General features: G+C 51.4%; 1 protein-coding gene across 3 annotated transcripts in view; it reads right to left on the reverse strand.

The window, feature by feature from the left end:
• Positions 1-4,930: 4,930 nt before the first annotated feature.
• Positions 4,931-12,171, reverse strand: part of SUFU (SUFU negative regulator of hedgehog signaling) — a 97,665-nt gene continuing 90,424 nt past the window's right edge. For all 3 annotated transcript variants that reach the window (XM_037496048.1, XM_037496047.2, XM_037496049.2), the window contains 2 exons: positions 8,020-8,088; positions 4,931-5,562 (listed from right to left, as the gene is read on the reverse strand). In XM_037496048.1, the coding sequence (XP_037351945.1) occupies positions 5,473-5,562; positions 8,020-8,088 (159 nt within the window). In that variant the 3' untranslated portion in view covers positions 4,931-5,472. The remainder of the gene's footprint in view (positions 5,563-8,019; positions 8,089-12,171) is intronic.

Below are 12,171 nucleotides of genomic sequence, written 5' to 3' on the forward strand. Positions count from 1 at the left end.
CCTCAGGTCCCAGCCACCTTCCCTTTGGTGGGGATGGGATGTGGAGTTCCCAGTGGCTTTGGCTTTGGCCTGGGGTGGGGGTGGAGTCCACAAAGCCTGTATGGAATTAGCTTTAGGACATCCTTTTCCCCCCTAACAATTTCCCCCTTTGGTACCTCTGAGGTGTGGTGTGGGGTAATGCTGGGTAAGACTAGAAAAACAAAGGAACAGAGTCTCTGCCCTCAGGTATCTGGCCCCGTAAGGCCACCACTGTCATTTCCGCCCTCTCCAAGTCTCCCTTGCCCCTCAAGTTACTCATAAAGCTATACTCCTATCAGCCACAGACACCCGTAGGCAGTCATCTCGCTCCTCCTCCCATCCTGTCCTGAGCTGTTTCCCAAAGACTTCCTGGCACTGAGGAGGATTAGAGGGCACTGGGTCAGTCCATCATGCTCCCATGGCAGGGTCTGGAGATGGCTGTCCCTCCCAGACACATCCTGACCTGCCCCAGCAGCCTTGGGACACATGCCTCCCTTGTTCTGCCCAGCTAATCCCTCCTCTCCTTCCTGCCTCCCCACCTCCTCCCCCTCTGCAGCCTGCAGCTCCCTCAAGGCCTGGCAGGCTGGGCTGAGTCACTTCCACTTTGCATTCTCCTTCTGGTCAGGCCAGTTTGGCAAATCTCTTGGGCTCCCTAGCCCCACTGCCCTGGAGCCTATGGGCCCCCTTAACCCAAGGCCCCAGACTCCCTGCCTCCCCTGCCCCATGGGGCACAGCAAACACGGGAGGAATGTCTAAGTCTTTTGAAGTAGACATTCAAGATGACACAACAGATTTCTTCCTTCCCTAAATTTAAGGTTGGGGTCTCTGCTCTAGGCCTAAGAACCCTTCTCTTTCCAGAAACAACCCTGGTGTAATCCTGTGTCCTGGAACAATCTAAACATAGGATCTCCCTATTCTGCCCTCTGAAGCAAAATCTTCACCATGAAGCTCGATTCTTCTAGGCTAGTTGGAAGGTAAGTCCAACCCTAATCTCTGAGAAGAAAGGGTGGCCTGGGTCACCCTGGGGTTGTCAGCCTGGCCCCAGATCCTCCCAGCTCCCTTGCTCTGCCTGCCAGAATGTCCCAGTTGAGGGCCCCAGACAGGACCTGCCCTGCTGCTCTAGGGGCCACAGTTTAGTAGGAGGTCACAGGGTAAGGAGTGCTAAATCTGCTCCCACAGACGGTTCCCCGGATACAGCTAGTCCTCAAAGAGGACAGGAAAATAAGCTGAAAGTCCCTCCTACCCCCCTTTTATGTTACCTGGGGTAGGGCCAGCCCCAGTAGAACACTCTGGGTGCTACAGTTCTATTCTATGGACCAGGAGAAAAGGTCCTGCTACTTCCCAGGGAATGTAAGGTCCCTCTCACACTTATCAATCCCAAGGTTCCAGAAACCCTGTCTGGTCTGCCTCTATGGTCCCAGGCTATTGTCTTCCAACATAAGACTTTGTTTTGCCACAGCAGGTCTTGGAGAGACAGGAGTTGGTAATCTTCAGAAGGAAGGAATGATAGAAGTGTGGGCTACCCCTTCATCCTGCCTATCTCAATCCAGGCCTGGATTAGGAGACGGAATTTATTTTTTTTAACATTTATTTATTTATACATGTAAGAACTGGGGTACAGACCAGAGATGTGGGGGGTAAAAGGACTCACCAGAGACAAGAGTGGGGAACACAACAGGTGGATTGACTGAAATACACTGCTGAGGGGAGCCGCGGGTGAGTCAGCAGAGGTCTGCTGTGTCATATGGGTCAGCTCCTTGGCTGGGGATCGAACTCAAACTCATGCTGCAGTGGCTGCCAATAGCTTCACAGCACTGTGTCTTTAACCCCTACACTACCAGGGAGGCCCGGGAAAGGGGTTTTTGGTGAGAGGATAGAAGAGTAATGAAGTGGCAGAGAGGGTCTTTACCCATCCACTCAAGCTCACCTTGACCCTAGAGAAATCAACACCAGTGAGAGAGCCCGTTCCCACTGCAATTTCTGCATTACTGGAGAGTCATCAGCTGTGTGATCCTGCTCCTTGGCTACTATCACCCCTCAACTCCCAAAAATAATATTTGGGGCCTTTTCCCTGCCAGGCTTTTTTTTTTTTTTAAGATTTATTTCATTTATTTATGCATATAAGAGCTGGGGTGTAGGCCAGAGGTGTAGGGGGTGGTGAGAAGATTCACCAGAGACAGAGTAGGGAGAACAGGCAGACTGACCAAAATACACTACTGAGGGGAGCAGTGGGTGAGACAGGAGAGGTCTGCTGAGCTACGTGGGTGGCTCCCTGGCTGGGGATCGAACTCGTGCTGCAGTGGCTGCGGACAGCTTCATAGTGCTGAGTCTTAACCCTGTGTGCCACCAGAGAGGCCCCAGGCTTCTTTTAAGGGGCCCAGTGCAACCTACCCCCTCTGCCAGGGCCCCAAGCTTCCCATTCCCTATGTAGCAGTGGGAAGGAGCACGAGAACCAAGCACTTCTGCAAATATGTTTAATGCACTTAGATTACACAGAGGAAGAGGAGGCAAGAAGGAAACATCTAAGTGAGTCACCCAAAAATTCTTACAAAAGTCCCAGGTTGGCTGCAGCCCCCAGGAACTGAGTCGCCATTGACATTAGAAACTAATATAAAATTTTACAAAAGTCTGCTCATTGCAGCATTCAGGTACTTGTACAAAAGGAGGAGTCTCTACAGGGCTCCTGGCTTGTTACAGGCACAGGACCTGGAAGCCAGGAAGGAAAGACAACCAGATAAAAAAATAATCAAAGGATTCTGCTCTGGTCTGCCCCATAGGGGCACCGACCTTCAGGTTTTTTCCCCCGTTCTCAACTCAATCTCAAAATCCAGTCCCAAGACCCTGTGTTTATTTTTAAAAATGTGCTAGCCCTTCTGGACTCTCCCTAAGGCTTCCCAGTTCCTACCCTGAAGCCACACCTTTGGAAGAGGAAGAGGAGGGTGGGAAGGGGCACCAGCTCCAGGTCCTGAGACCTTACCTGAGCCTCCACATCCTCCTGGAATGGCAGTAGGTCTGCAGTCCTCTTGGAACCTATATTGGGCCTGAGGAGTCCCAGGAGTCTGCCTCTTATTAGCAGGCAAACAGCAGGGGGGAACCCCTTCTTAATGGAAGCTCCAGAATCAGCACCAAGGACCTGAAGGGAGAGGTAGGCATGGGAAAGCCTCAAGGAAGCCCTGGGAAGAAGCAGATTTAGGGAGGTCAACTTTTTACCTCCCCAAATCACTATGAGGTCAGGGCTCCCAAAGAGCTGCAGGGAGGGAAAGGTGTACGTTTAGGGAGCACCGACCATATGCCAGGTGCTATGGTGGGCATGGTACATGGTCGGTCTCACTCTCACCAACCAGCTCAGAGGGGGGGCCCCCTCCCTGAGAAACCTCTGGGAAGGAACTACACCCAAGGAAAAGGAAATATGGTCAGAGACCAGCGACACTCGGCCACTCCCCTGGAGGCCAATGCACTGTGGGGGAAAGATGGAAGCCCTCGTGGGCTCATCATCTCAGAGCTCACCTGCTTTTCTCCTCTCTCCCATGATGATGACAAAGCTTAGCTCAGAAAAGAACCACTCCCACCAGGCAAACCAGGTGGAAGAAAGCAGGTCCCTGGCAAGAGAGAATTCCTGGAGGCAGGTCAGGATGGCAAGAAAAGGAGGCAAGCCGATCGCACTTCTCTGGCCATGAGCTGTCAGAGCTTCAAAGGCAGGAATGCTGTGGTAGATGAAGGCCAGGAAGCATGCATTTGTAAAAGTTCTCAGAGCAGAAGGCACAGCTACAGCCCTCATTAGTCCAGAGGGGCTTCCACCTTGGCCAATGGTGCCTGGGGCCAGTCTCTCCCAATAGTGCAGGCTGATCGGCCTTGAGGCTCTGAGTTTAATGGTTACCCCGATAGCCCTGAGAGTGTGCAAGAAGGGCCAGGCCCTAGAGGCCCCCTTGGCAGTCCAACTTCTGCTCCCCGCAGAGCCCAGCCACTGCTCTGGTGGTCCCTGGCGGCAACTCTTGGCTGGATCTTGCATCAGAGGGGTCCTGCTCTCATGGGCCTCCTGTAACACCATGGTGGTGCCTGCATGAGTGACAGGGGCAGATGGGCAGTAAGTAGCCCTGTATAGTCCTGACAGACAAAACATCTTTGCTTTGGAAAGGCCCAAAGGGTCATGCTGAAATAGCAGTTCCTAGAGTTGGAGGACAGAGGGGACAGAAGGGGCCTATTGACTCCAGGTCAGAAATGGAAAATAAAACCCAGAGGAGCCCAAAACCATAGGATCAGATATAGGTAGGTTTCTGGCAGGAAGACCATGAAATCTACACTGTTGGAGGCCAGAGACCAGGAAGCACGAGGAAGGAGACAGAACAAGAAATGGGAATGAGATGAGAAATGAATGGATGTAAGGGGATGGTAGAATGCAGTGATTACAAAATCAAAGTGAAACATATGCTGAGAGGTTGATTTTTCCATGTTTAGTGAGCCAGGGTTCTGTAACCTACAGGCTGACAGGCCCGTAGGGGATGAGAAAATGAGAGAGCGAGATCAAAGAGCTGGAGACTCAGGCCCTGACTGGCAGATGGGAATGGTCTGTGAGGTGCTGAGCCTCATCCTCTCCCTGGCAGGCCTCTTTGGGTAGAAAATTCCTGGAATAGGAGTCTCCAAGACTCTGATAGTCCTTGAATTCTGTGGGGGCCCAAATCCACTTAGGAACCAGCAGCTCCTTTCTCTGGCCCTGCTAAATTGCATGGAGGAGTGTCTCCACTCTCCCCTGCCCCAGGCTCCAGCAGGCCCAGCAGGGAAGAAAAGCTGCTCTGTGAAGCCAGCTCCTCCAAGGTCTTGGCAGAGAACACTGACACCTTCTCTGGTGGGGCTTCAGGAGGAGACCTGACCCCAGGTCCCCGCTAAGACAATGAAAAAGTATCTGGGAATAAAGTTTTGTTTAAAAAACATTATATACATGGCTTCTGGACATCTTTGAAGAGCAATAAAATACCATCCGGTTTCTACAAAATAAAATAAGGAAGAAGAACATCAAACACCAGCAGAGGAACTGTTCCATGGCCAGAGGAGCTTCGTTACCAAAGGCTTCCCAGTTGAGCTGGGCAGTGCACACACAGACTGCCCCCCTTCCTGCCAGGCTGCATGACAAGCAGCAGGTGAGAACGAGGCCTGTCTCCACGTAGGGGCACAGCAAAGGTCCAGAGTCAATCTCAAACCAGAACCTGTGGCAGCAGCAGTCGGGAAGGTTGGTTTGCATTTTCTCACTTGTGCCCAGTGGCAGGTGAGGCCCCTGAACTGCAGGTGAGGTGGGGGCCTGGGGCCTGTGCAGGGTCTCCCACTGGCTGCAGGTGCGGTGGCTGTGCGGTCGTCCTCACACTTGTCATTTCACTTGTGGGATCTCTCTTACACAGTTATGACGTAAGTCATTGGGGAGCAGCTGGGCTCTCCCTCGGCCCCTGCAGGGCCCAGCTCAGGCTAGTGCAGTGGACTGTCGAATACCACGTCGGGTAGGATGGAGACTTTCAGCTTCTTTTCAGGCCAGCTGTACTCTTTGGGAAGTTTGAACTGTGGAGAGAGGAAGCACAGTGCCAGAGTACAGGAAGTTACAGACCCCTTCCTCCCAGATTGCTTAGAGCATCCAGGACTTTCACCCAGGCCCTATTCCCCAGGTGCTGGGGGCAAGACAGGCAACTGGTTGCCTGGCATCAATCTCTAGTGCTAGATCCTGGTGGGTAGCTGGGGTCAAGCTGCTGGAGTTCAGTGACCCTTTCTTTCCCCTTGTCCTGCCAATAATTAACTGGGGTTGGAGGAGGCATGTTTTCTGACTCTTTCTTGACTGTGCTGACCTCCCTCCCTCCAGCTCACTTCCTGGGTTCTGCCTCCAGCCACAAGCATGTCAGGAATCTGCTCCCTGAGGCCCTGGGGCTGGAGGATTGGGGGCAGGGGGAAGGTGCAGATGCTACAGGGAAGTGGCTTGAGGTCTGGAGCACTCTGGTTTTGTCCTTGCCATGGCTTCTCTCTAGAGGTTGATATGGAAGAAGCCTGGAACCTGCCCTCTGTGGCCTTTACCAGAGGGCAAAGAGAAGGAGGTCTTCATGGGAGCAAATGAGGAAGACAAATGTGGCTTGAAGTGATTTCTTGGACCTGGTGCAGTCTCAGAAAAAGCAACCCCTCCATCTGCTCCCCCTAGTTTGTCCCCATCTGCTTCCTAGAGTTGCCAGTCTGAGAGGTCCCAGAGGTCCCAGGAGAGCCCAAGGTCTTCCTGCCCCACCCTGAGAATCACTGACTTGCTTAGTTTTGTTTCTCAAGCTTCTGGTGGGATAGAGGGAAGGGGCTAGACAGCTTACTCCCTTTGTATTCTAGGACCTTATGTGTGGTCTAGCGTAGGCAATAGACACTCAGTAGATGCACAATGACTTGAGTGATGATGGAAGCTTGGAAGTAGGTCTGCCTTTTATGACTCCTACTGTGTGGGGTCAGGCTGGAAAGGAGGCTTCGAAGAGCAGGGCTCTCAGCCTGCCTAAAGCAGGGCTGGAAGAGGGCAGCTTTGATACTTCCTAGCTAGCTCTTCTCCCTCCCTCCATGGGGACCCATCCAAGGAAGGACAAAGTGGAGAGTGGGGCAGGGTGTGGAGACAGCCTCTTGAGAGGAAAGCAAAAAAAAAAAAAACAAAAACCAAAAAACACCCGTCATTTTTAGTGACCTACTTTCCTAAGCTTCCCCTGGCTCCTGTCCCTCTTGCCTGGACTGTCCTCCTCCTATTCCCTCAGTGTCCAAGCTCAAAGCAGCAGCCTGGCACAGTGCCATCCCTGTGCGACATGGCCTCTCCGGAAGCGCTTCTGGGCAGCTGGCTCTGGTCTGACTGAATGGGAGCCGGGCATCAGGGACCAGTGACTTGTGGGGGTTGATTGGCTGGCACAGACTGGGTGTTTGATGACCACTGAATGTATAAATGAGTTAATTTATCAAGCTACATCCCAGAGGACAGAGAAGACACTATCTCACCCACTGAGGGATGACCTTGGGGTCCAAGGAATTCCTGTCCACCTGGAGACCTGGACAGGTCAGGCCCACCCTGTGGATATTAAGAGGCCATCCTGTCCTGGCTGGTGAGGCCATGGGAGCCCTGGCAGCTGGAAACTTCTGCCTGGCTTCCTTCTATATAGAAAGCCTGGCTCCAGGGAGGTGAAGGAACTCTCCCCCAAATACACTTTGGGGCAGAAAGGGCAAGAGAAGGGTCTGTCTCTGTCATACCCAGGGGAGGGTCCAGAAGAGCTCTCCAGAGGCCGGGCTAGCTTGTTATATGCTCCACTAACCTATCGGTATTGATGCCACAAAGGCTCAGATTCCACTGGGGTGCTATTTAAGAGGAGGCAGGAGGAGAGGGAGGGTAAGGGACTTTCCAGGATGAGGTAAGTCCCCTCAAATGAGGATGGCAAACGGATGACAGGAACAAGGAAGAAAAAACAAAGGGGATTATGGGCTCCATTCCTGTACCCCAGAGGAGTAACCAGGGAAGGCACAGGCCTCCCCTCCCCCAGCCTTCCAACTCTCAGACTCTGAGCTAGGACTGGAAAAGGCAGATCAAAAGGGTGAGCCTATGGCTGGAGGAGGGAAGGAGAGTGGCTCCTGGGTGGCCTGAGGCAGGAGCAGGAGTCCCTCACTGCCCACCACAACTCCCCAGTGGAATGTTCTCTGGCAGCAGGCGTGGGCTTTCTGTTCAGAACCTGCCAGGGAACAGCAGGGGCTGGAGAGAACTTGTATTAGCCTGAAGGCCCTGCTGTCTCTTCAATGAGGTTCTGAGGAGCCGGCAATTCAGACCATTTGCTGGGTGTCCTTACAAGGGCTGGGAGGGGTGGTGGTTCAGGGAGACAGAGAGAAATAAAGCTGTTTAACATCTCCTGGGTCTCCTTTCCTGCTTATCCCCATACCTCAGACAGACACACAGACACAGACACACACACACTTTCTCTCGCTCTCTCTGACTAGAACCTACTGTTAGAGAGAATCAAACAGGCTTACTTCCTCTGGAGAAGTCAAATCTTCTAAGTCCTCCAACATTTTCTCTACAAACTCTTCGGTCAACAGAATCTAGAAAGAAGGTGGGAGACAGGCTTTTATTTATTTATTATTTTAAAAATATATGGTCTTTTTGACAACTGCCAAGCTACGGATTTGGCCTTGGAGAGATGAGCTCTGGTCTGCTCTAGGGACACAGGAAAGTGAGGAAGGCCTATCCCTAAGGGCCACCCCACTCCCATCTCTCTTCCTCCCCTCACTCGCCCCCACCCCAGCAACATCAGAGGGACTAGGAGAGAAGGAAAGGGTCAGAAAATGATAGGGAAGCACGATGGGGAGCTCTGGAAGGATGGTAATGTTGGTCCCGGAAGGACATGGAAATGGGTAAGGAAAACCCCTATTTTTGGCAGTTCAGGCCACCTGCATGTTGCGGTGCTGTGGAGGGGAAGCAGATAAGCTGGGAGGCTGAGCAGAGCACTTGCCAACATTTTCCTGGTCCAACCAGGCTCACATGGTCACATCCCCTCCTCCTCCCCTCACTTAGTAGGACAAAAGGAATCTGTTTGGGATTGGAATATAGCCTTGTCTGGAATCTGGAAATGCCCCAGTAGGTACATCTAAGACTGTCTGAGCTGGATGATTTAGAAATTGCACATCAAACTCTCTTATTTTACAGATGGGAAATGTACTCTCAGCTTCCATTTCCATCCACTACTAAGTTCTTTAGGATTTCCTCTCAGAAACCTCTTTACCAGGTCACCTCATGGTTGTCCCACTTTACTGCTCTAAGCCAATGCCTTGTCACTCATACTTCTATGTCTAAGATAGGCCGTGCCCACTGCTTGGCTGGCACAACCACCACACCCACCCCTGAAAAGCTTTTACAGTCAATGGGAATGTCCAGAGCACTCAGGCCTTCCTTAACCTGATGGATCTTTTTCTCAAATAGTTCCTGTGTTCATGTTGGGTCCACAGAGCCAGACCAAAGCTCATCCCCAGGTCTGTACCACACCAGGCCCAGGCTGAGGATGTCCTCCCTCTTCCCAGTCTGACCCTTCTCTCTAGCCTTCACTGGCCCTGCCCTTCTGGGCCTCTGCAGCAGACTCTGCACCTCCAAGGCTGTGGCTCTACCTCCCTCTGCTTTGCCTCTCCTAACAGACCTTGAACACTCAGGGCGGGGCACAGAGGAGAAAACCAGAGGGTAAGGGGCTCCTCTGAGGGAAACACCCCCCAACCCCATGAGAAGGATGGTATTGAGAACCTGAGAAAAACCCATCAGGGTTCCCCTGGGAGTTGTTTATTCTGATAAGAAAGAAGTTTTCATATTTGAAATATAGTCAGCTTGTAAGATAAAGTGAAACGGCCAAAATAGTACTCACAGTATAGAGGATGCAAAGGGAAGCTGATGGGGTGGAGGTAGGGGCAAAGAATGAGAAAATCACCCCCAAGTAGCAGACAAATCACTAGCATACCAAGCACTGAGCTAACTGCTCATGTACCTTAATCCCCTACAGATGACAAAACTGAGGCATGATAGGTTATATATTTGTCTGATGTCACATGACGTATAAATGGCTGAGATAAGTCCCTGAGAGGAGCACATCTGGACTCTAAAGTTAGTGCCTGAGTACAGCTTGAAATCCTGAACTCTTACCTCCATGACATTTACTCATTTATTCATCTTCAACTCAATTCCACAGCATGCCCTGGGTGGAGCCCCAAGGACAGAGGCATGAAGGCAGTCTATTCCCCCCTGGACATGTTACAGGCAACCCCAATGTGAAATGGGTTGGCCTGACTGTGGGTCCTCACACACAAGCTTCAAAGGGACGTATAATGAGACTCAACTGCAGGTAAACACAAAAAGGGTAATAAAGGGTTTGTTTGTTCAGGACATCCTTTCCCCCCAACGGACAAGCACCCTCCCTTGAGAGCCAAAGGATGTCTCCTTCCCAGGTTGCAAGCCCCCAGTCAGGAGCAAAAAAGCTGTTATCACACTGGCCCACATATCACCAAAGTTTCTGTTGGAGAGGCTCAGGTCTCAAGTGAAAACAGAGACAAGGTTTAGACAGGTGAAGTGGGGACAGGGAAATGCCCACCTGAAGTGCCCTTCCCCGCCCCCAGGCTTTTGCCAAGTTCCTGGAAGAGGGACTTGTTCCTACTCACTGATTCCAGTGACCCTTTGCAATCATAGCTGATCCTCCCACAGGCTGAGACTGAGCCCTGGCTCCTCCTTCTCTTATCCCAGGGTTTCTACTGCCCCACTCCCAAAGTCCAGAGTTTCTCTACCAGTTATCACCAGTCTGCTTGAGTAGTACAAAAGTCACATTCATATTTTTGGCATTTCCGGGGCTTGATGCCATCTCTGTGAAGGCTAGCACAAACACAAGCATACCTAAAACCCAATTACACTACAATGGCTCCAGTACAGGCCAGGCTGGGCTCATTTCTAACCCACAAATAATTTGCAGGGAGGAATTCTCTGTTAGAGAGGTAAATAGGCCTGGGGCTTGCAGTAGTGCTGGGGATGAGATGGAGGGTGTGGGGGTGGGAGGGAGGTAGAAAGAAGGGGGAAGTTCACAGGACTGGGACCACCCAGTGAGCCATTTTTAAACAAAAGAAAAGGTAACCCTCATCAAGGCTTCAGTTCTAAGCCAGTTTCTCTGACAAAGGTCTGGAATTGGTGGTGGGGAGGTGGACTATAGTGGTTTTTAGTAGAGCAACTACCATCTGTGTGTGGATTCATTTTGTGATTTTGCATTCAGTTGGTGGAGGAGATAGCAAGACCAAAAATGGGGACAAACCCTAGTTGCTCCTCAATTTTCACTTTTGATTATCTTCTGTGTCCTGCTGGAAACATCACATTATTTTTTAAAAAAAAGAAGTTAATATGGGAAAACTATACATGAGATCCTCATGATATTAAGGGTGATATTCCTTGCAAAGAAACATGACAGTCTGTCATAGCTCCAGGCCCCTAATTTAATTTCCTCTGAGAGTTAAACCTTAGAAGCTAGGATTGAACAAACAGGCCCTGTTCTTTGTATATTTCAGACCTGGAGCTGAGAATGTTAACAGATCTTATCAACAGGACACTGAAGATAGACAGCTATGATGGAGCAGCTCCTGGGTGCTCTCACGAGTAACAGACACGCCGTTGTGATGCAACTGTGGGAAAGGCCTGTGCAATTCTGGGGCTTGGGGCTCTTAAAGCTCATTGGGTCCCCATGAGAGTGCCTGGATCTGCCACAAATAGTAATAGGAATGGTTATGATAATGGCAGTAGTAATGCTACTGTTACAGGGCAACCCTGAGACATCCTTTCCCCCTAGCACTACCTCCTCCATATGCCAGGCAGTGGGCTAAGTGCTGACTTGTATCATGTCATTGAATCCTTACAGTATCCTGCAAGGGAGGTACTGTCATGCTGATTTTGCACCTGAGCAGGTGTCAAATCTGCTGGCCTTTAGAAAAGTGCTCACTTCATGATGGTAGAGATGCTCTTTTCCTATCTTGGCAAGGCGCCCTGATTCTAGAAGGCTTGTATACTCTGAGCTGACTTCTCTCTCTCCTGACAGAAAAGGTGAAGGTGATTTTGGTTCTACCAAATGGTTTGGAAAACCAGCAATCCCCACCCCAAGCAGTCAGGTATCTCCCAGTTACCTGCTCTCCACGTGAGGGCTAGAGCCCCAAGTGTCATAGACATGCGGTGCCTAGAAACCATGATGGGCAATTGGCAAGGAAGGCAAACCATGTTGAAGATGGTTTCCAAGCAGGGAGAGGAAGGCAAATTTCCAAGGCAGCTTGGTGAATCCATCTTAGAAGACGATGGTTACTCAAGCCCAGAAAAACACAGAAACAATAATAACAGCGAATGGGACGACCACACTCCTTGATGACCGTGCTTGTCCAGAGCCAGGCGTCAAAGTGCAGGAAGGACCCCCAACCACTCTGAGCAGCAAACTCCCCTAAGGAAGCTTTTGAAAATATGGAGATTCCAGGGCCTCCCCGGTGGCGCAGTGGTTGAGCACTGGGTTGCGAAGCTGCCTGCAGCCTCTGCAGCGCCGGTTCGATCCCCGGCTGCTCCCCGGCCACCGGAGGAGGGTCTCGCATGGCGCGCAGACCTCTCCTGCCGCCCGCTGCTCCCCTCAGCAG

This window comes from Talpa occidentalis, unplaced genomic scaffold (assembly GCF_014898055.3).
Source record: "Talpa occidentalis isolate TD23 unplaced genomic scaffold, MPIMG_talOcc4v2.1 talOcc4.8, whole genome shotgun sequence".
Classification (NCBI taxonomy): Eukaryota; Metazoa; Chordata; class Mammalia; order Eulipotyphla; family Talpidae; genus Talpa; species Talpa occidentalis.